This window comes from Carassius gibelio, chromosome A4 (assembly GCF_023724105.1).
Source record: "Carassius gibelio isolate Cgi1373 ecotype wild population from Czech Republic chromosome A4, carGib1.2-hapl.c, whole genome shotgun sequence".
NCBI classification, from domain to species: Eukaryota; Metazoa; Chordata; class Actinopteri; order Cypriniformes; family Cyprinidae; genus Carassius; species Carassius gibelio.
This window is the reverse complement of record NC_068374.1, coordinates 19,926,193-19,948,189: the sequence shown is the minus strand read 5'-3', so window position 1 is coordinate 19,948,189 and position 21,997 is coordinate 19,926,193. Positions and strand designations below refer to the sequence as shown.

The following is a 21,997-nucleotide window of genomic DNA, read 5'->3' as shown; positions in this document are numbered from 1 at the left end:
ACTGGGGGCATTCCCATATAATTTTCAACTCACCTAGAGTTCCTGAAGGGGAATTTTAATTTACTTGGTGCAATTTTTTTGACCTGTCTTCTATATTTCTTTCTTTAACAGAAGGGGGCAACAGTGCACAGGTGAGTTTTACCTTCAAGGTGCCGCTGTCAACTTTGGCTTTGGCGGCAATAATATTTTGAATGACTTTAGGGGAAGTGGAAGGTTGTATGTTTTAGTTCAATGTTTTCACTCCAGCAGGAACATATGGTTGTTGTAGCTTGTTAATTCCTGTTTACTAGCTCTGTGTTTCCTATAAGCTGTAAGCCACTGATGGATGCTAGGGGTCTGTAGGGACTTACCTGCTAGAACACTGAGCGCTTACCTCTACTGCATTGTGTCCACTCTGTGACGTGATCATTTCCTGTTTGCCTGAGCAAAGAAAAGAGTCCAAATCAGACTAAAACTTAAAGAATGGTTGAATACGCATTTCAATAATAATAATAATAATAATATATTTTCAATATAGGATGAAATAGAAGTATATTCATTCTATCCTCCATGTATAGTTAATGATTTGCCCACTAGCTTACTGAATTGCATTATGGTATTTCTTTATCCATGAAGTGTGTATATATACATGCTGGGCAACGATTTACATTTTTAATTGCGACTAGTCACAATTAAAAACACAAAACTAATAATTGCATTCAAAAGTAGTGTATCTTAAAATTTTTCATTTAAAAGTACTGCTATATGAACAAAAGTTCAGTAACATTTGGTTTGCAAACACCTCAAACAAATAAGGTGCTTTTTTACAGTAGTATTTCTTTTACATAGTAGCAGTTAAAATATTTATTGTAAATCTTAACTTATTAATGTAGTTAAATTTGGCCCTGGTAGGACATTAACGTTTTTATAGATTTTTTTTATAGTTTGTTATAGGGAAACAAGTTATGCTCAGAGAATAGAGCCTTGATAGTAACATTAAAACAGTAATCTTCTGAGTAGAGACCTGTACGATTGTGGGTCAACGGTGTTGCGGCGGTAAAATCATTCGCGAAACTACCGCCAGGTGGAGCAAAGGGACGGATTGCAAAATGAATGTAATTGTAAAATGAGATAAAAGGAACAAGTAAAACAACAATAACATTATGATATAACATTGTAACATCTTTAAAAAAATATTCAAACATATACAGTGATTTAATTTCTAAATTTAGGATAGTCTTAGGCTACAGTCTACTCATCAAAAATTAAAAGAAGACCTTTACACAAAGGATCATATGCATGCTATTGTTATTAAACAGTAAATAAATATATGGCCTATATATATATATATATATATTAGTGCTGTCAATCGATTAAAAAAAATTAACTAATTAATCGCACAATTTTGTAAAATTAATCGCGATTAATCGCGATTAATCGCAATTAAAAGACTGAAACTTTTTGGATATGTAAATGTAAAATGTAAATAATTAATGTAAACTCAAGAAAAAAAACTATTTAAATTAAAAATATGATTGTTTATTGGAATTTTTGTTTAACTTGTAACACAGATTTTCTCATGTAAACAACATACCTGCAATAAACCATCAATATCCTCCAAATTAACTGTTGGCTTGAAAGCCATATTTATTACAGAAATAAAAACACAGGCCTGTAAGTACCATTTGAATTTCAAAACAATCAATGCCAATAAAAAACAAAAATGATTTCCATGTTGAATTCTAAGTGGACTGCAAAAAAATTCCAAAGTATAGTCATTGCCAGTGCTTTAAGTGGGCCTGTATGCACAGGTACTCAGTACCGCCACTTCCAAATATAGCTCTTGAGCGTACGGCCACCTCTCCGTGCGCCCAGAACGTGCTTGTAGCGTACCGGTACGCTCATTTGGACATCTGTTTTAATAGAGGTTTTAATCTTTTACCTGCACTGCCGATTTTCAGAGCGCCCTTCACAATGCAAGCTTCCTAATTCATCCCACCCAGAGCAGAAACTACATTACCCATTCACCCTTAAATAATACAAGTGAATAGCGCATGTGTCGCTTTTCCCACTGTTAAGTGTCAACAACTCAACGTGGCCGGAGAAGGTGTGTGAAACTCGTTGTGAGTTATACTAAAGCAAAATCTTGAGTATTTATTGTCTGATAAACATTAAAAACTGTCTGCGAAGGTTGAGTCGTCCTGCAGCCCCCGCTGGCTGCTCATTGGCTGCAGCATCTTTTTTCTAAGTTCTAAAAAAATACCGTAGACGGCAAGGCACAAATTTAGATATTCATTTATCTAATTAATCTATAGCCTATGCTCAAAGACAATATGATCTTTTTGTCCCCTTTTTGTTTTAAAGCTTGATGAAGAGAGAGAGCGCAAGTTGCTGCAGCTGCGAGGAGGACAGTGATGCACGCGCACAGGAGTGATTGACAGTTCGCGGCACTGTGTACAAAAAATACTCCGCTACACAATTATTTCGTTATTTTCGTTTAAGCTTATTAACGTTAGCGTTACAGAAAGGTCTGATTTACGCACTGTTACAGTCATACAGTCATAATGTTTCTTGTGGCAGACTGAAGAGTAATCCGGCAGAGTTTTATACTGAAACTTTCCGTCTAAAAGTCCTTCCTTGGTCTTATCCATATTTCTTTGCACGTTGAACATACATAGGCCACAACTGGAAATAAAAAAAACTGCAACCGCGTTAATTGCGTTATTTTATTTTAACGCGTTAAATATTTCAAATTAATCGAATGCGTTAACGCGCTAATTTTGACAGCACTAATATATATATATATATATATATATATACATATATATGAAAAATAGTTAAGCTTCAAATGGGCAACATCACAAATATGGAAACGGATTTCTCCTGAATGAGAGAGCCCAACCTTACCTTATGCTTAGCTTTAAATTATTATTATTATTATTATTTTTGTTTATAGCTAAGCCTATATTATTATACACTGCAATTATATTTATCCATTAGAATTGTATATTTTTAATTGTTGTTTTGTTCTGATATATTTGTTAAATTTAAATGATTTGTTGTAAAGTGAAGGGAACTAAATATATCCCGTTTGTACATTATAACATTATTAGGCCAGTCGTTAGTATTTCTAAATGTAATAAAATGCAATTTATAAATGAATTATATAATAAATAATGAGGATTGTAATAACTCCGCTTATAATAACCTAGTACACTGTCTAAGACTTGATAGTTGCTCTGTCAATTCTTCGTCATCAGTTAGGAACCTAGGTGTGCTATTTGATCGCAATCTTTCCTTAGAAAGCCACATTTCTGGCATTTGTAAAACTGCATTTTTCCATCTCAAAAATATATCTAAATTACGGCCTATTCGGAACCATGATAACAGGTCTTCTCCTGATTGGATTAGGCTTTGCCCTGGGTTATCGGAAAATTAAGAAGACGGGAACAGCCGTCCAAAGCCTCACAAGGCTGCCCGTCATGATTGAAGTAGTGGGCAGAGCGGTCAGCATTGAGACTGAGACTATTAACCGCAATATGGATAACATCATGAAGAAGCTCACGGATTTGGAAAAGAAATTGGAGAATTTGGAGACCAATGGACAATGAAAAATCATAGTGACCGTGAAAAGAAATGCGGCTACTAGACCAAACAACTGGTATCTTATCTTCTTTTGGCTTTCTTTACCAGCCTTGGCTGGATGACAAAAATCTCCCAGGCGAGCAGGGCAGCTTGACTTCTCTTGCATTCCTCCACCCTCTCCCACAGACACCTGCTGATTGTTGACTCTATCTAGGACCTGACCAAGGATGTCTCCATGGCAACTTGCTGTGACGCTGTAAAATCTGCGGACTGAGGCATCTAGAGAGAGTCTCAACTCTCCAGGCCTACAAATACACAAACTCTTACACATATACGTACAGATATGCATTCACCCTCCCAACCCCCATCCCCCGCCTTCGCCGCTTTGTTCCACCAGTCTGGCAGGCGGGTCTGTGACTAGCGCTTTCAAGCTGCTGGGACCGGATGGCTGTTTGCCTGCGCTGGATTACCTCAACCACCCCAAGTTCCGTACCCAGTTGCAAAGTCGTGTGTCTATGGTGTATTGATTATGTGCTTTTTTGTGCTGTGGTGTTTTTCCTGCTCTCATACTGTGCTCCCATAAGGAGCATAGTCTGGGTGTTGGTTTTTTTCTCCTCACTTACCTAATGTTATGCTGTACTTATTTCTTCCTCAAATACCCTGTCTTCCTGTCCTGTCTACCCCACTGTCATATTGTATGTATGTATGTATGGACAGGATGATGGCTAATTTCGCTGGTACTTGTGACTAGTGACAATAAAGGGCTACTACTACTACTACTACTATGCTCTCAATGTCAAATGCAGAAATGTTAATCCATGCATTTATGACCTCAAGGTTAGATTATTGTAATGCTTTATTGGGTGGTTGTTCTGTACGCTTAGTAAACAAACTACAGCTAGTCCAAAATGCAGCAGCAAGAGTTCTTACTAGAATCAGGAAGTATGATCATATTAGCCCGGACCTGTCAATGCTGCACTGGCTCCCTATCAAACGTCGTATAGATTTTAAAATATTGCTTATTAATTATAAAGCCCTGAATGGTTTTGCACCTCAGTATTTGAATGAGCTCCTTTTACATTATAATCCTCTACGTCTGCTATGTTCTCAAAACTCGGCAGCAGATCCTTTTCCTATTTGGCACCTAAACTCTGGAATAACCTACATAACATTGTTCGGGAGGCAGACACACTCTTGCAGTATAAATCTAGATTAAAGACCAATCTCTTTAACCTGGTTTACACATAACATACTAATATGCTTTTAATATCCAAATCCGTTAAAGGATTTTTAGGCTGCATTAATTAGGTAAACCAGAACTGGAAACACTTCCCATAACACCCTATGTACTTGCTACATCATTAGAAGAATGGCATCTACGCTAATATTTGTCTGTTTCTCTCTTATTCCGAGGTCACCAAAGCCACCAGATCCAGTCTGTAACCAGATCAGAGGGTCACTGCAGTCACCCGGATCCAGTAAGTATCCAGACCAGATGGTGGATCAGCACCTAGAAAGTACCTCTACAGCCCTGAAAGACAGCGGAGACCAGGACAACTAGAGCCCCAGATACAGATCCCCTGTAAAGACCTTGCCTCAGAGGAGCACCAGGACAAGACCACAAGAAACAGATGATTCTTCTGCACAAACTGACTATGCTGCAGCCTGGAATTGAACTACTGGTTTCGTCTGGTCAGAGGAGAACTGGCCCCCCAACTGAGCCTGGTTTCTCCCAAGGTTTTTTTCTCCATTCTGTCACCGATGGAGTTTCGGTTCCTTGCCGCCATCGCCTCTGGCTTGCTTAGTTGGGGTCACTTCATCTACAGCGATATCGTTGACTTGATTGCAAATAAATGCACAGATACTATTTAACTGAACAGAGATGACATCACTGAATTCAATGATGAATTGCCTTTAAATATCATTTTGCATTACTGACACACTGTTTTCCTAATGAATGTTGTTCAGTTGCTTTGATGCAATGTATTTTGTTTAAAGCGTTATATAAATAAAGGTGACTTTGACTTTAATTATAATTATTATATAGTTCAGAGCAGAGCCTGCATGGGCCTAATCTAGGCTATCCAGTTCCCTTTCAGTCGGTCACTATCGACGCCACTTCGGTGACCGACGAACATGGGATATCGTTTCGATAGACTAATCTACTTTGAGTGTAAACTAAATGAGCCAATGTACATATGCATGCACTTATTGCATCCAGCTGCCGCTGATCACTGTGTGAGGGCTGCAGATGCAATGCATACCAGCTTTTCGCTTCGAAGCCGAGGGATAGTGTCGTTCTGCTGACCTTGAACTGTGTCTACGGTGAACTGCGAGTTCAGCACGTTCTGGGAAGCTTCCTGTGTTGGCGGGACAGCGCTACAGCGGCGATCGTTCCAGTATCGAGTGGGTTGCACACTTCAGGCTGCACTATCCCCTGTCATGTTTCAAGCGGCCATCTCCCCATTGCGCCTAAGCACTGAAAGAGCATTTCCTAAAAGAGCAAATTTTCTCCAAAAGAGCTTCACGGGTGCGTCTTTTTAAAGACGAGGGGTCGTCCTTTTAAGGATGCTGTTTCAACCATGCGTTTCTGGGTGCGGTCATTACCTGGCACCGGATGATGGTCAGTTTGAGAGCGTCAACAAAGGCCCTACTCACGCACCCTCTGCCAACCCGTGGAACCAGGTGATCACTGCACACCACACTCCGGCCTTCTCACAAGCTGCCCGAGTTGGGTCCCTGTGTTCCACCTCGCTGCCCCACTGCAGGTAAGTCTGTGGTTCCGCTGGTCCCGCTTGTACGGTTTTTAAGCGCCTGGTCAGCGCTACCCAGCCCGTCTTGCTGGCTTCTGCGGAGCATCAGCCTCGGCTATGCGATTTAATTTGCCCGGCATCCCCCCAAGTTCCACGATATCCGCTTCACTGCAGTGAAAGCGTCCGATGCCCCTGTATTGCGGGAAGAGATCGTAGTCCTACTGGCGAAGGACGCAATAGAGCCGGTCCCTCCAGCCGATATGGGGACGGGGTTTTACAACCCCTACTTCATTGTACCCAAGAAAGACGATGGGTTACGGTCGATCTTAGAGTTTTTAATTGGGCCCAAATGTTGACACAGAAATGCATTTCCGGGTGCGTCCGTCCCCAAGATTGGTTTGCAGCGATCGACCGGAAGGACGTGTAATTTCATGTGTCCATCCTTGGGATGTGGTGCTCCGGCACCTGAGCCTGCTGGGCCTTCGGGTCAACGGGAGAAGAGCAAACTCTCGCCGAGGCAGAGGATCTCTTTTCTTGGTATGGACTGGTCGAACAGACAACACGCCTCACAGAGGAACGTGCGCGGTCGGTGCTAGCCTGCTTGAATACGTTCAAGGGCAGGACAGCACTCCCACTGAAACTCTTTCAGAGGCCCCTGGGGCACATGGCAGCCGCGGCGGCACTTACACCGCTCTGCCTATTACATATGAGACCGCTCCAGCACTGGCTTTATGGCAGAGTCCCGAGGTGGGCGTGGAAGCGTGGCACTCACCGGGTCCATGTTACACCGACCTGTTGGTGCCCCTACAGCTTTTCTCCAGGCATACTTTGGTTTACACGGATGCCTCCACCACCAGCTGGGGAGCCACGTACAACGGGCATGCAGTCTCAGGGGTTTGGACAGGAACACAGCTGCAGTGGCACATCAATTGCCTAGAGTTGCTAGCAGTACAACTTGCCTTGAACCATTTCAAAGGTCTCTTATGAGGCAAGCATGTGCTGGTCCGAACGGACAACACTGCGACCGTTGCGTACATCAACCGACAAGGTGGTCTGCGCTCCCATCGCATGTTGCAACTCGCTCACCACCTCCTCCTTTGGAGTCAGAAGGTTCTGAGGTCACTTCGTGCCATTCACATTCCAGGCCTGCTCAATCGTACAGCCGACGAGCTGTCTGTAGTCAAGACAAGTCAAGTCACCTTCATTTATATAGCGCTTTAAACAAAATACATTGCGTCAAAGTGCTGAACAACATTCATTAGGAAAACAGTGTGTCAATAATGCAAAAGGATAGTTAAAGGCAGTTCTTCATTGAATTAAGTGATGTCATCTCTGTTCAGTTAAATAGTGTCTGCGCATTTATTTGCAATCAAGTCAAGGATATTGCTGTAGATGAAGTAGATTGCATCTAGCATTGCTCCCGGGAGAATGGCGACTCCATCCCCTGACGGTCCACCTGATTTATAGACGATTCAGAGCTGCTCAGGTAGACCTGTTTGCTTCTACAGAGACCTCTCACTGCCAGTTGTTCTACTCCCTGACCGAGGGAACTCTCGGCATGGACGCACTGGCACACAGCTGGCCGCGGGACCTACGCAAGTATGCGTTTCCCCCAGTGAGCCTTCTCGCACAGACATTGTGCAAAGTCCAGGAAGACGAGGAGCAAGTCTTGCTAGTAGTGCCATATTGGCCTACTCGCACCTGGTTCCCCGAACTAGTGCCCCTCTTGACAGCCCCTCCTTGGCCAGTTCCTCTGAGAAGGGATTTACTGACTCAGAGACGGGGAACCATTTGGCACCCACGTTCAGACCTTTGGAAACTCCATATCTGGTCCCTGGACGGGCCGCGGAGGTTCTAGGTGACCTACCCCAAGAGGTAGTGAACACCTTCACTTCGGCAAGAGCACCATCTATGAGACAAGCTTATGCCTTGAAGTGGAACCTGTTCATTGAGTGGAGTTCTTCTCGCCGAGAAGACCCCGAAGATGCCCGATTGCGGTCATACTATCCTTTCTGCAGCAAGGGTTGGAGCGAAGGCTGTCTCCCTCCATCCTCAAAGTCCATGTTGCCGCTATTGCTGCGTACCATGACCCTATAATTGGGAAGTCTCTGGGTAAGCATGACCTCATCATCAGGTTCCTTAGAGGGGCCAGGAGGTTAAATCCTTCCCGGCCCCCCCTCTAGACCCCTTTGGGACCTGACTCTAGTGCTTAAATCACTACAGCAGGGCCCATTCGAGCCTTTGCATCGAGTTGAGCTAAAGTTTCTTTCATTGAAAACTCTGAGGCACTGGCCTGGCTATATGCCCAAGGTTCCCACTACATTCTTCAAAGACCAAGTGGTGAACCTGCAAGCGCTGCCCCTGGAGGAGGCAGACCCAGCCCTGGCTGTGCTTTGTCCCGTTCGATCATTAAGGTGCTACGCAGACCGGACACAAAGCTTCAGGACCTCAGACCAGCTCTTTTTCTGTTATGGAGGCTGGCAGAAGGGGAGTACCGTTGTAACGGATATGCAGATCATCGATTCATGTGTTTAATTCAGATTTTCCAAATGAAACTCTTTTTGCACTAAATGCCTGGGCCTGGCGCCAGCCTGGCTGGACTTAAATTATTTTACGACAAGAAATTCCAGAGTCACGTGGGTGAGCCTCAAAGAAGAAATGAAAACCCCCAACCCAAATTCCTCCAACACGCTGGAGACAAAGGAAACCTTTCGTATAAGTTCCTTACTTTCATTTTATTATTAATATGTATTTTAAATATGTTTATGGATTGCATAAAATGGTTAATCCTTGTTATGTGAAGAGTATAAGTTGCTAAGCTTATACTTTAGGAAATGTCTCTCCTCACTTTAACTTCCTCAAAGAGAGCCACGTTTCTGCAACCCCCACCCCTGCAGGTCGTAAAACTTTACGACCACCCTGGACACACAGGACAGGAGAGAAGCCAAATCACTGGTTTCTTTTGAACAATGCATTCTATGGAATGTATTCATTAACTTTCTGTTTTTTTTTATATTTTATACATGTATTAGGTATTCCCTTTTGGTACATTTAGATGTTTCCCATATAAATTGGGACTATTTGCAGTGTTATCATGTGTTAATCAAATCTTTAAATATGTGTAATTCTGCATTTGAATGTAACTTCATGTTTTGATCATTTATACATATGTTTAGTATCGTTGTGATCGTCATGTTCTGACAAACCCATTTATCTAGAGCAAAGTAATGAAAAATGTATGTAATCTGAATTACAAACTTGCTAGAATAATCCCTGGAATTTGGACAAGCCCTAGATCTCCAGGGGGTTGTCTTCACAGAGACAAAGGAACTTTTCCCTCCGCTTCAGATCGCGGACTTTCATTGGCTGTTTACGCGAAAAAGGGGCGTGAACCATTTCAAGCCATAAGAACGACCGAACAAGGTCCGCCCTCCGCTCTTCTTCTCCGTCTCCGTCCTCGGACACGCTGCTCTCCTGTGCGACCAACGTTGCTTCCGCGCGGCCTAGCACAAACCCCCTCAGCACAGGGGCTGAGAGAAAAAGCCATTTTAATGGCTCCTTTGGAAGTTTTCGTTTTTGTCTTTTCTTTTCTTTTCTTTACTAAGTTTATTCAACTATTCGCCTCTCCACGCAAGGAAGACGAATTCTGGAACATTGTTTGTTGAACCTTTCAAATACCGCACGAGGACAGAACAAAGGACCACGTGCTCCACGCTCACGCCAAGATCCAGCGAAGCGTGCACGCGCGTCACATGGCCTCCGGCACACGCACGCTGTTTTCAAAAGGACAAGCGCACAAAGCATCACAAAATGACCACGCTCACGCGCTGGGCCATGCAAGTATCACTTTTCCATGGAGATTTAAATGCTGTTTTAAATTGTTGCTATGATCTGATTTGTTGTTGGCTTCCAAAAGTTACTGACTATGATTTTCATACCTAAGCTCCTTATGTGATCTCATTCTATTTTCTCTCTCTCCCTCTCTCTCTCTCTCTCTCTCTCTCTCTCTCTCTTTTATTTGGATTCGTTATGTCTTGTATAAAGCTTACTGTTTGTAGTGTCGTACGCATATTTACTCTGTGTGATGTGTAGTTTGATGTATTACTAGTTTAATTATTAAAAACCCATATACTGACGATTGGCTTGGACTCCACCCCACTTACATTACGAGTCACTGAGATGTCTGATCTATAGCTACAAGCTTTACATTTAGAAACTAAATTTATCATAAGGATAGGATAATGTTTTCATGGCCAGAGAATATTTTTCCTTGAATTATAAGGTGTGATAACGTTATTGAAAATTGATAGGTCAACAGTGGTATGCTGGACAAACCGCTGTTTGAGTTGCAGTAATTTACAGTAAGAGCTATCACAACAATTGATATGAAGAATGGAATATTGACATATTAATGAGTAAATTACAATGCCCTGAAATTATTTATTGGTATAGGCAAATTGAGCTATTTTTCATAATCAATCAAATTTAATGTAACTGTCATCTGAGATATAAATTAATCATATTCCTGATTAATTATTCAAATTCCCTATATATCATTTGAGTTAATTATTCTGTAAAACTCATTGTTGCTACACCGTCCCGAAGCAGAGGATGGCCCACTGGATTGTGGATGATATAACCCTGGCTTATCAGGCTCAGGGTGTGCCCTGCCCGTTCAGGTTCCGAGCTCACTAAACTAGAAGTGTTGCATCCTCCTGGTCGCTGGCTCGTGGCGCCTCGCTGACAGATATTTGTAGAGCTGCAAGGTGGGCGACCCCTAACACGTTCGCAAGGTTCTATAGCCTTCGCGTAGAGCCGGTAAAATCCTGTGTTCTCACCTCAAACAGGTAGTGGCACTGAGAGGCCCCGGTTAGTGTCGGCTTGCTTAAACCGCTCCAGAGTGTTTCGTACTGTAGACCCTGTTGAGATCCTCCATCACCTTAAACAGCTGGACGGAAAGGAATGTCCGGCGCCAGACATTCATGATGAATCCGTGACAACCATGGAAGGGTGGGTTCCATATTGAGACCTATGCGGTACTCATATGTGTATCGTCCACATTATAGCCTTAGAGCCTATGTTTCCCCGGCAGACTTATGCCTTCCCAAGAGGGTTTTAATCACCTCAAATTTCTCTGTATACACCTAAATGGATGCCATATGTGTATTTGCCTCCAAGACCTCCTTCGGGAAGGATGGGGCTTCCGCAGCGTCCTGGCTCCAAGCAGACCGGGTACGTTTTCCCAATGTTATCCAATCTCACCCAGTGAGGTAGTGCTTTGACAACAGTGAGTGGAGCTACTTGTTCTGAGCCCCGACCTACACCTAATAGGGGTGCAGGCGGCTCACACAGGGCACTGGAAGGGGCAGCACCCATGGCGCTTTGATAGGGATCCCATATTCGTCGAGAGTGACCGACTGCAAGGGAACGTCTCGGTTACGCATGGTAACCCTCGTTCCCTGAAGGAAGGAACAGAGACGCCACATCCTGTCGCCATGGTTGCTGTACTGCCGCTGGGCTGCCTGGTCCCCGGCTCGGTTCCTCAGCAAAAAACTGGAATGCATTACACCTGCTGCCCTCTTAAACTCAAGCAGTGATCAGCGGCAGCTAGATGCAATAATTGCATGCCAATGTGCATTGGCTCATTTAGTTTACACTCAAAGTAGATTCGTCTATCGAAGCAATATCCCATATTCGTCGGTCACCGACGTGGTGTCTCCGTTCCTTACCATATGTAACCAAGACGTTTTTTTTTTTTCATTGCATCTGAAAATGACTTTGTTCATCACATTAACTTCACTCGCTCTGGCGCAGATCCCCTCTCGTGTTGTTCAGCTGTGGACAATTAAAAAATGTTTGATATAAAGGTTGCTGTCCCATTTTATACATATTGTTAGTTCACAGTATATTGTTAACACAAGTTAGTTTAGGCTATTTAACATGCACTGTGACATTTTATCCTTTTTAATTTATAAACTCCTTGAGATTTTAAAGTTAGTTTAATAGTACTTAAATTCAAGTTTAAAAAAAGGTTTTAACTGCTTAAATTATTTCTATGAATTAGTAATATGTTATCATGTTTATTCATGTAGAAAATAAGTGTTTATTCATTAAGAAAATAAGGGAAAAAATAAGGGACGATCCAAATATTTGTTTTGCTTCACCTATTTATGTTGGCTACAATTATTCAAAAATAAATAAATAAATATATTAAATAAATAAATAAATAATGTCATTAAAAAATACCATCGGCCTGAGTAAATTTGACCATTATAGAATTGTGACTTTAAAGGTTAGTGATTTAGGAGGTGAAAATACTGTGAAATTACAAATGGCATTGAATTTTAGAGCAGTACAACTGAAGGTTTATGAATCGTTAGCCAATAAAGCATTTTCTTTTAAACAATGGAACTTAAAGTTTTCAACTAAAATACCAACAACCATACAGCATGTGAATAAATAAAATGCATACTTTTCATAACATTTCATTACTCATAAAACGCATAACGTTTCTGGTGTTTGGATTTGTACTTCAAGATAATGAGCTCCAAGTTTAAGAATAGCCCTAGACTGGCTTTCTCTCTCTCTCCCTCACTCCAAACTCCGCTCGACCTACTTGTAAGTGCATACCAGATGATTCGGTGTCCGTGGAAGATTGCTTGGTGGCAATCGGCATTGAGATTGGTGCACGAAACATTTTGTCAGCATCAAGGATGAATAAGGCTTTTGTTGTCTTTCTGAAGAGCTAACTATGTTGGGTCATTTAGTTGAGCGTGGTATATCTGTGAGAAATATTTTCATTCCAGTATTGCCTCTGTCTAATCTTTCACAAAAGGTTATCCTTTCAAATGTGCCGCTGTTTATATCGAATGATATGCTTGAGCGCATTCTTCTGCATTACGGCAAAATTGTTGGTTCAATGAAGATGATTCCACTGGGTTTAAAAAATCCAGCTTTAAAACAAATGATGGGGAAGTCGTGGCCTAATGGTTAGAGGGTTGGACTCCCAATCGAAGGGTTGTGCGTTCTAGTCTCGGGCCGGACGGAATTGTGGGTGGGGGTTAGTGCATGAACAGCTCTCTCTCCACCTTCAATACCATGACTTAGGTGCCCTTGAGCAAGGCATCGAACCCCCAACTGTTCCCCGGGCGCCGCAGCATAAATGGCTGCCCACTGCTCCGGGTGTGTGCTCACAGTGTGTGTGTGTGTGTGTGTGTGTGTGTGTGTGTGTGTGTGCACTTACTTATATCACTTTTGGGTACATTCACCAGAATACACACCAGTAAACTGAGGACCACCCAAAAAATTGAGGACATTTTGTATGTCCTCATTTGTTTGACTATACAGTGGCATTCAGCATGCTCTAAAATGGTTTCCAGGCTTAAAATCTCACTTGTCCCAAAAAATCACTTTTAATTGATTTGTGTACCTGAAGTGTGTATGCCCCCCCACTAAAGTGTGTATAACACAGCGCCCTCTAGGAGTACTGCACTTCCGGAAAAGATACACACTTTGGGGATTCTGGCCAATCAGAGCGCAGGAAGCCGCTATGGGAGCGGGACTTGGTAATCTGACCAATCAGAGGCCAATACGTCATCAATAAAGATGGCGGAGGCAAAAAACATGTTGATTGTGAATGAATTGACAGATAATCCACATTAAATTACAGATAAATTCCCAATAATTAGTATTAAATAAGATTAGACCAATATGCATTGAGCAGCAGGAGCTCTCGCGATTCATATTAGCATGTTTTACAACTTTTAATCCTCGCGTTTTTCTCTCGCATCAGAGTCTGCTCCGTGTGTGTGTAAAGATCGCGCTGCCCCGCGTCACCATGACTACAGCACTTACATCGGATATTAATGCTGTAGGAACAAGTTTGACGCAGGAAGGGACAGACACAATACATCATGTGAATTTGAAAAGTAACATATTTCCTTCCAAAAGCGGAGGGGCAACTGTTTAAATCTGTTATTGTGGGTGTGGTGATATACATCTGAGTTTATTCAATAAAAATATACAAGCAATTAAAATATGTGAAAACAGGCAGATTCGCTTGCTTTTATAAGTGATGTTATTTGTTTTAAGTGTTTTCTCCAACTTTGCGTCCTGCCATTTCCCTGACAGCGCAGCCAGGCCCCTCCCCCACCCAGAGCACGCGCGTCTGTAACCAGAGCAACACATTAACTTACAGCAAACAAGCAAACATTCTCTTTATGTTATATAATATTATATTATTTTATATTACATTATATATTATATTAATTATATTACATTACATTATATTCCTTCATTTATTATATAATTATATTATATGACATTACATTGCATTATATTACTTTATATTATATTATATTTTTATATAGAGGAAAGAAGGTACAGCAAACATCTTTTTATTTTATATTCTATTAATTATATTTGAAGTTTTTCTTAGTCGCTTTGGGGCATTTCTCAGATCACGACTAAAATTCTTATTCAACCTCCACGTTATCTACTTACTTGTGCACCTCAAAAGCAATTGCTCATCATTTGAACAAATTACAAATGCAACTGATTATGTACACGTTTTATCTGTTTCTTACATTATCAAATGCCATGTTGATCAAAATGTATGGTTCTCTGCTGAATTCTCCCAAGTCTTACTCCCCAAAACATTTAGGTATTAATTCATTAAGTCATTAAATGCAGAATAGTAGTTGTCATAAACTGTCAAGCAAATTTTCTATACACTTCTCTTAGACATTTTTGTCCTGAATTGTTGAATTGCAGAGGTGAATTCTGATTTTCACTAATGAAGGGGAATGTAAAGCATTCGATCATCCAATAATCCACCAGTTCCTTAAAATAGCTCAGAGTGCATCTCATTAAGCTTCATCTGAGAAGCATACAGACAGAGCACAACACAACACAGTGTTACACACTCTGGTAATGTAAGAACAACAAGGTACAAACAGGGTGAACAGCATGGAAGAAGTAAGGATGTGTGGTGGAAGAATACAGAGGTAAAACAGAGGAAGAGGTAGAAGAGGACAAGATTCTGAAGAAATAAGGGCCACTATCATGTTCTCAATATCATGACCTTATGGCCGAAGCGGGTCAAAAGGTGAGCTGAATGTTGGGAGAACAACCGTGTGTGTCCTCAGTCATTAAAACATTTGAACAGGTGTGCTTCTTCTTCTTTTATTGGCGGTTGGCATACCAATTTGGTGCATTACCGCCACCAACTGTTTGGGGTGTGGAGCTTCAATGCGGATTTCTACTAATATGTATTGAAAAAAAATATATAATAATAATAATAATGATATATATATATATATATATATATATATATATATATATATATATATATATATATATATATATATATATATATATATATATATATTCTTGGTTATTCTTAAATTCGATTAAATAAGTCTGTTTCTTTAAGGTATCTCATGCTGGCCATGCTGATGATTTTGATGCAGAAAAGGAAAGTAAACCCTCTACTGATAAATGTGTGTAACCTAATTCTTTAACTTGTTCTAACAGCATGATTCGTTCTGTTCTGTATGCTTCACATTCTATTAATATATGCTCTACCGTTTCTCTCCCCCCACAATTAATGCATAGTCCTTGAACAGGTGTGCAATCACACAGTGTTCACTATACTGTAGTCGTGCAATACAGCATATTTACATTATATATTACAGCAGTCTACTTGCATTTTACATTGGCAACTCCGGTCCTGGAGGGCCGCTGTCCTGCAGAGTTTAGCTCCAGCCCAGATAAAAACTCACCTGCCTGTATATATCTAGTAATCCTGAAAACATTGATTGCCTTGTTCATGTGTGTTTAATTAGGAATGGAGCTCAACTCTGCAGGACAATGGCCCTCCAGGACCGAAGTTGCCTATCCCAGAGGCATAATGTAAAAAACACTTATACAAAGTATACAGGTGCTGGTCATATGATTAGAATATCATCAAAAAGTTGATTTATTTCACTAATTCCATTCAAAAAGTGAAACTTCTATATTATATTCATTCATTACACACAGACTGATATATTTCAAATGTTTATTTCTTTTAATTTTGATGATAATAACTGACAACTAAGGAAAATCCCAAATTAGAATTTTGTGAAAAGGTTCAATATTGAAGACACCTGGTGCCACACTCTAATCAGTTAATTAACTCAAAACATTTAAATGGTCTCTCAATAGTTCTGTAGGCTACACAATCTTGGGGAAGACTGCTGACTTGACAGTTGTCCAAAAGATGACCACACCTTGCACAAGGAGGGCAAGACACAAAAGGTCATTGCTAAATAGGCTGGCTGTTCACAGAGCTCTGTGTCCCGGCACATTAATAAAAAGGCGAAGGGAAGGAAAAGATGTGGTAGAAAAAAAGTGTACAAGCAATAGAGCTGGTAAGTCCCGCCCCTTCCGTAAAACCCAGCTGGACCTTAAAGTTGGAAAACCGTCAATGCAAGTGAATGGGAGAAAATAATTATTTTCTGGTCCCGTTTGAATTGTGCCATGAATGTGAACAGTGACAGTATATGGTATGATTTATCGGCTAGCAGTTGTGGAAAAGACATAACGAGAAAGACTACATGTCGCCTATGTGACGTCACCCCATAAAGTTGACTTACCTGTGGTTTTCGCCAACCTCAAAGATTTTGTCCTCTCCCTGAAAGAAGGTGGTGAAGTGCACCAAAGACACAGCCATGTTTAGCGGGATCCGTGAGCTAGAGCCATGTGCTAGTGTTGTTGACGTTTCAAACATGTCGAAAGCAGCAAAGAGTTGTAGTCCACAAAGTGCTGTCACAAAAAGTCTACCCCTATCAAACTTCTACCTGCTAAATTGTAACATTCTTCACACGAAAGATTATATAAAAAATTCACAGACAACATATGTTCACATTCATGTCACAATTCAAACGGGACCAGAAAATAATTATTTTCTCCCATTAATGAAATTAATCCCATTTGCATTGACAGTTTTTCAACTTTGAGGTCCAGTGGGGTTTTACGGAGGGGGCGGGACTTACCAGCTCTATAGGGATAACCACATCCTGGAGAGGATAGTGAAACAAAACCCATTCAAAACTGTGGGGGAGATTCACAAAGAGTGGACTGCAGCTGGAGTCAGTGCTTCAAGAACCACCACGCACAGACATATGCAAGACATGGGTTTCAGCTGTCGCATTCCTGGTGTCAAGCCACTCTTGAACAAGACACAGCGTCAGAAGCGTCTCACCTGGGCTAAAGACAAAAAGGACTGGACTGCTGCTGAGTGGTCCAAAGTTATGTTCTCTAATGAAAGTAACTTTTGCATTTCCTTTGGAAACCAAGGTCCCAGAGTCTGGAGGAAGAATGGAGAAGCACACAATCCACGTTGCTTGAGGTCCAGTGTAAAGTTTCCACAGTCAGTGATGGTTTGCGGTGCCATGTCATCTACTGGTGTTGCTCCATTGTGTTTTCTGAGGTCCAAGGTCAACGCAGCCGTATACCAGGAAGTTTTAGAGCACTTCATGCTTCCTGCTGCTGATCAACTTTATGGAGATGCAGATTTCATTTTCCAACAGGATGTGGCACCAGCACACACTGCCAAAGCAGTACCTGATTTAAGGGCCATTGTATCCCTGTTCTTAATTGGCCAGCAAACTTGTCTTCTATGGGGTATTGTGAAGAGGAAGATGTGACATGTCAGACCCAGGAATGCAGAAGAGCTGAAGGCCACTATCAGAGACACCTGGGCTCTCATAACACCTGAGCAGTGCCACAGACTGATCGACTCCATGCCACGCCGCATTGCTGCAGTAATTCAGACAAAAGAGCCACAACTAAGTATTGAGTGCTGTACATGCTCATACTTTTCATGCTCATACCTTTCAGTTGGCCAGCATTTCTAAAAATCCTTTCTTTGTATTGGTCTTAAGTAATATTCAAATTTTCTGAGATACTGAATTTGGGATTTTACGTAGTTGTCAGTTATAATCATCAAAATTAAAAGAAACATATTTGAAATATATCAGTCTGTGTGTAATGAATGAATATAATATACAAGTTTCACTTTTTGAATGATAGTTCACTGTTATATTGACAAAATGACAAAGCATTTAGACTATCATGTTTGTAAACAATGACACAAGGACTTGTCATTCTGATGGCACTGATGTTCATTGATATTGTATTAAGGATATTGAGCAAGTTACAGGCTTTGTTTTTGTCTGGGTTTGTACCAATTGTTTTGAAAAATGCACTCACTGGTTTGCAAATCTTAAGAATTATTCAAGAAATGATATATATATATATAGAGAGAGAGAGAGAGAGAGAGAGAGAGAGCAGTTATTGTCATACAAAATAACAAAAAGTGTTTAAAAGAATCATGAATTAAGCTGGCACGTTTAAATGTTTGTTAACATATTTATTTGTTCTTACTTTGATTTTATAGCCCTAGCCCTAGCCCTAGCTGAGATCTGCTTCTGCTGCTCATACTGTGATCAGCCGCCCTTCCCCCACAGCACTCTCTGATCGCGCGCGCGCCCTTCCCCCACAGCACTGTCTCTGACTGACTCGCTGCAGATGAGATGCTTGCATATCAGCCCTGCTGTGGGTTTGCAGACTTCAATTGACTGTTTTGATTAATAAATGCTATTACAGTTTTTTTTCAATCGCTTACAAGCGCTTACCCATACTTTAGATACTTTTTCTAAACTCTTAACACAGACTCACACCTACAAAACACAATTGGCCAAATGGATAATTTTCTTCTCGAAAACACATTTTGTTAAATTTATACTAAATCTTCATTTCAAAATAGAACACATCTTTCTGTCAACACACCAACTTTACCAAAACACTGGAAATGTGACTCAAAATTAAATTATTCTGTCAAAGAATAACACTTGTTTTCACCTCAAAAGGTACATGCAGTCAATCAAAGTACACCAGGTTTCAAAATACTGGCTATTGTTGACATTACAAAAACTGCATAGACTTTTCAGTCTCAGTTTTACAGGTATTTGCATGCAAAACATGCAATTCACTGTTTTACACTAAATTTCTTGGTTAGGAACTGTATGTCCAAATGTACAGTAATGTTTACATTCAAAAGCATTCCAGTAAAAAGCTATTTTTTTCCTTTACTGTTTACTGCAGGAGGTACAGTAGAAACGCGGTATGATAGAACAGAAAGCTTTGAGAGTATTGCTTACAGTGAACAGAATATCCATCTCACTGCTCCTGCTCTTCTCCCTGGCCCCCTTGCTCTTACTCTTCCTCGTCCATACATTACAGTGTTTGTCTTTTTCTGTTTCCAAAAATATTACTCTTCAAAGTCCTCCTTTTACTTTATTGTATAAGTGTCAATGTAATAGAAAAAAAAATAACCCCTGCAATTGAGTCTAAGCCAGATTGGAATCAGCTGTGGTTGGCCCAATTTACACAACATAAATCAGCTAAGATATATTGTTTTTGAACTGATATCATTGCAGAAGCAGATTTTTTTTATACTGTATCTAAGGTTTGGAACATTGTTTTTGCTATTGTGGGATGTTGTGTGTTAACATTTGTAAATACTACAAAAACGATCCATAATTTTGTTGGGAGGTATAGCTTGTCTGTTCAGAAAATGTAAGCATTGTGGAAATGTGTTCAATGACTCCATATTGTGTAAAAACGACATGAAATGTGTGAATGGTATGGCCACAATAGACAGATGCTGTGCTAATTGTGTTTAGAGTTTTGAAAATATGACAACTGCTTGGACAAATGCTTGTTAGCGACTGAAAACAACTGTAATAGAAAATAAGATGTCTGTTCAAGAGATCTAGGTTGCTCATTTAGACAGTTGTGAGCTCTTGTTTACAGCAGACCTGCACATTTTGAATATTCATATTTGTAATCCTCTTAAAAGCTTTATGATGTGGTGTTATTTCAGAAAATTAAGTACAAGTTGGGTACATTTTTTTTACAAACCAGTGCACTTACTGGTTTGAAAATCTTAAGAATGATTCAAGAAATTATATATCTATGTATCTCTCTCTCTCTCTCTCTATATATATATATATAGAGAGAGAGAGAGAGAGCAGTTATAGTCATACAAAATAACAAAAGTGTTTAAAAGAATCATGAATTAAGCTGGCACGTTTAAATGTTTGTTTACAGATTTATTAGTTCTTACTTTGATTTTCAACTATAGCCCTATAGCCCTAGCTGAGATCTGCTTCTGCTGCTCATACTGTGATCAGCCGCCCTTCCCCCACAGCACTCTCTGATCGCGCGCGCGCCCTTCCCCCACAGCACTGTCTCTGACTGACTCGCTGCAGATGAGATGAATGAATGAACTAACAAAAGTCTTGTGAGCTCTAGTTTACAGCAGACCTGCACGTTTTGAATATTCTTATTTGTAATTCTCTTAAAAACTTTATGATGTGGTGTTATTTTATAAAAATAAGTGCACACCGGGTACTTTTTGCTCTTTTAAACCAGTGCTTGTACGGACATGCGCACTGGTTCCTAGTTTGAGGTGGGTGCTCGGTTAAAAAGTGATCATGTGCTCTGTCCACTAGAAAGACTAACTTCATCACATTTTTTTTTTAAGTTTGAAGAAACAGTACTGTGGTCAAAACAAATATCATTGCCACCAGATAATTTTCTATTAGGCCAAATAAATGTAGTCACAATTTCAACGTGAAATCCAAATACGTAACTACGTCATTTACGCAAGTCAGCGACGGTGGTGTTTTCCCGGGAAATGCAGACACGTGACGATGGAACGCGCGAAACAGACGACAAACAACCCACCAGGAGGAAAGGTGAGATCAAGACTTGTCCTGAAAATGCATGATAACTAAATACATTGTGTAATATGAAATATAGTACGATGTATGTTTATTTTAGTGGTTTAGTTATTTTTTGTAATAGGGTTTTATTTACTTCTCGATTGTATTTGAGTTTGCTTCTAAGCCTGTGTCATTTGATGATTTGTTGCAATAATGAAAACAAATTGTATATATAAAATTGACTATTAAATATAATTTTGTTATTTTTCATATAATAGTACTTTAGGTTCTACAAAGTAATCAAGACAACCGAGTCAGTGGTAGTTTTCTAAATCATTGTTTTTCTCAAAAGTGTTGTAAAATATCAACAGTAATTTGAAATAATTCATTCTCATTTTTTAATATCATTATTTTATATATTATATTTTATGTAATACATTATTACATTATTTGCCCCCGAATTGGTTTTTTAGTGGAATGTTTTATTTTAATAATTTATCTTCACTGAGATTTTTTTGCACAATGACCATGAATTGATACTTTATAAAAATTGTATTTTGTTTCAAGCTCCAAAGCAGACAAAAAGCACATTAAAAATAGTCCATATAAATCTAGCTGGTTATTGACTGAAAATCTCCCATATACTTTAGCTCTTAAATCAAATATAGATTGACATCAATTGTGGTTACAAGACACACAAGAACCAATGGTTTTTGGCATTAATGACATTTCCATTAAAAAAAAAATATATATAATATAAAGATTTGTTCCACAGAAAAACACAACACCGGTTTGGATATGAGGGTTAGTATGTTAATTATGTGTGTTTTTGGTGAACAATTCCAGTAAGATCAACAGGATTTTTTAAAATATGCTTGTTTATTTCATTCACCTTATATTTATTTG

General features: G+C 40.1%; 1 protein-coding gene across 2 annotated transcripts in view; it reads right to left on the bottom strand.

The window, feature by feature from the left end:
* The window catches only part of LOC127972581 (IQ motif and SEC7 domain-containing protein 3-like), a 146,697-nt gene that overhangs the window by 13,639 nt on the left and 111,061 nt on the right, over window positions 1-21,997 (bottom strand). For both annotated transcript variants that reach the window (XM_052576209.1, XM_052576215.1), the window contains exon 11: window positions 374-420. In XM_052576209.1, coding sequence (XP_052432169.1) covers window positions 374-420 — 47 coding nt within the window. The remainder of the gene's footprint in view (window positions 1-373; window positions 421-21,997) is intronic.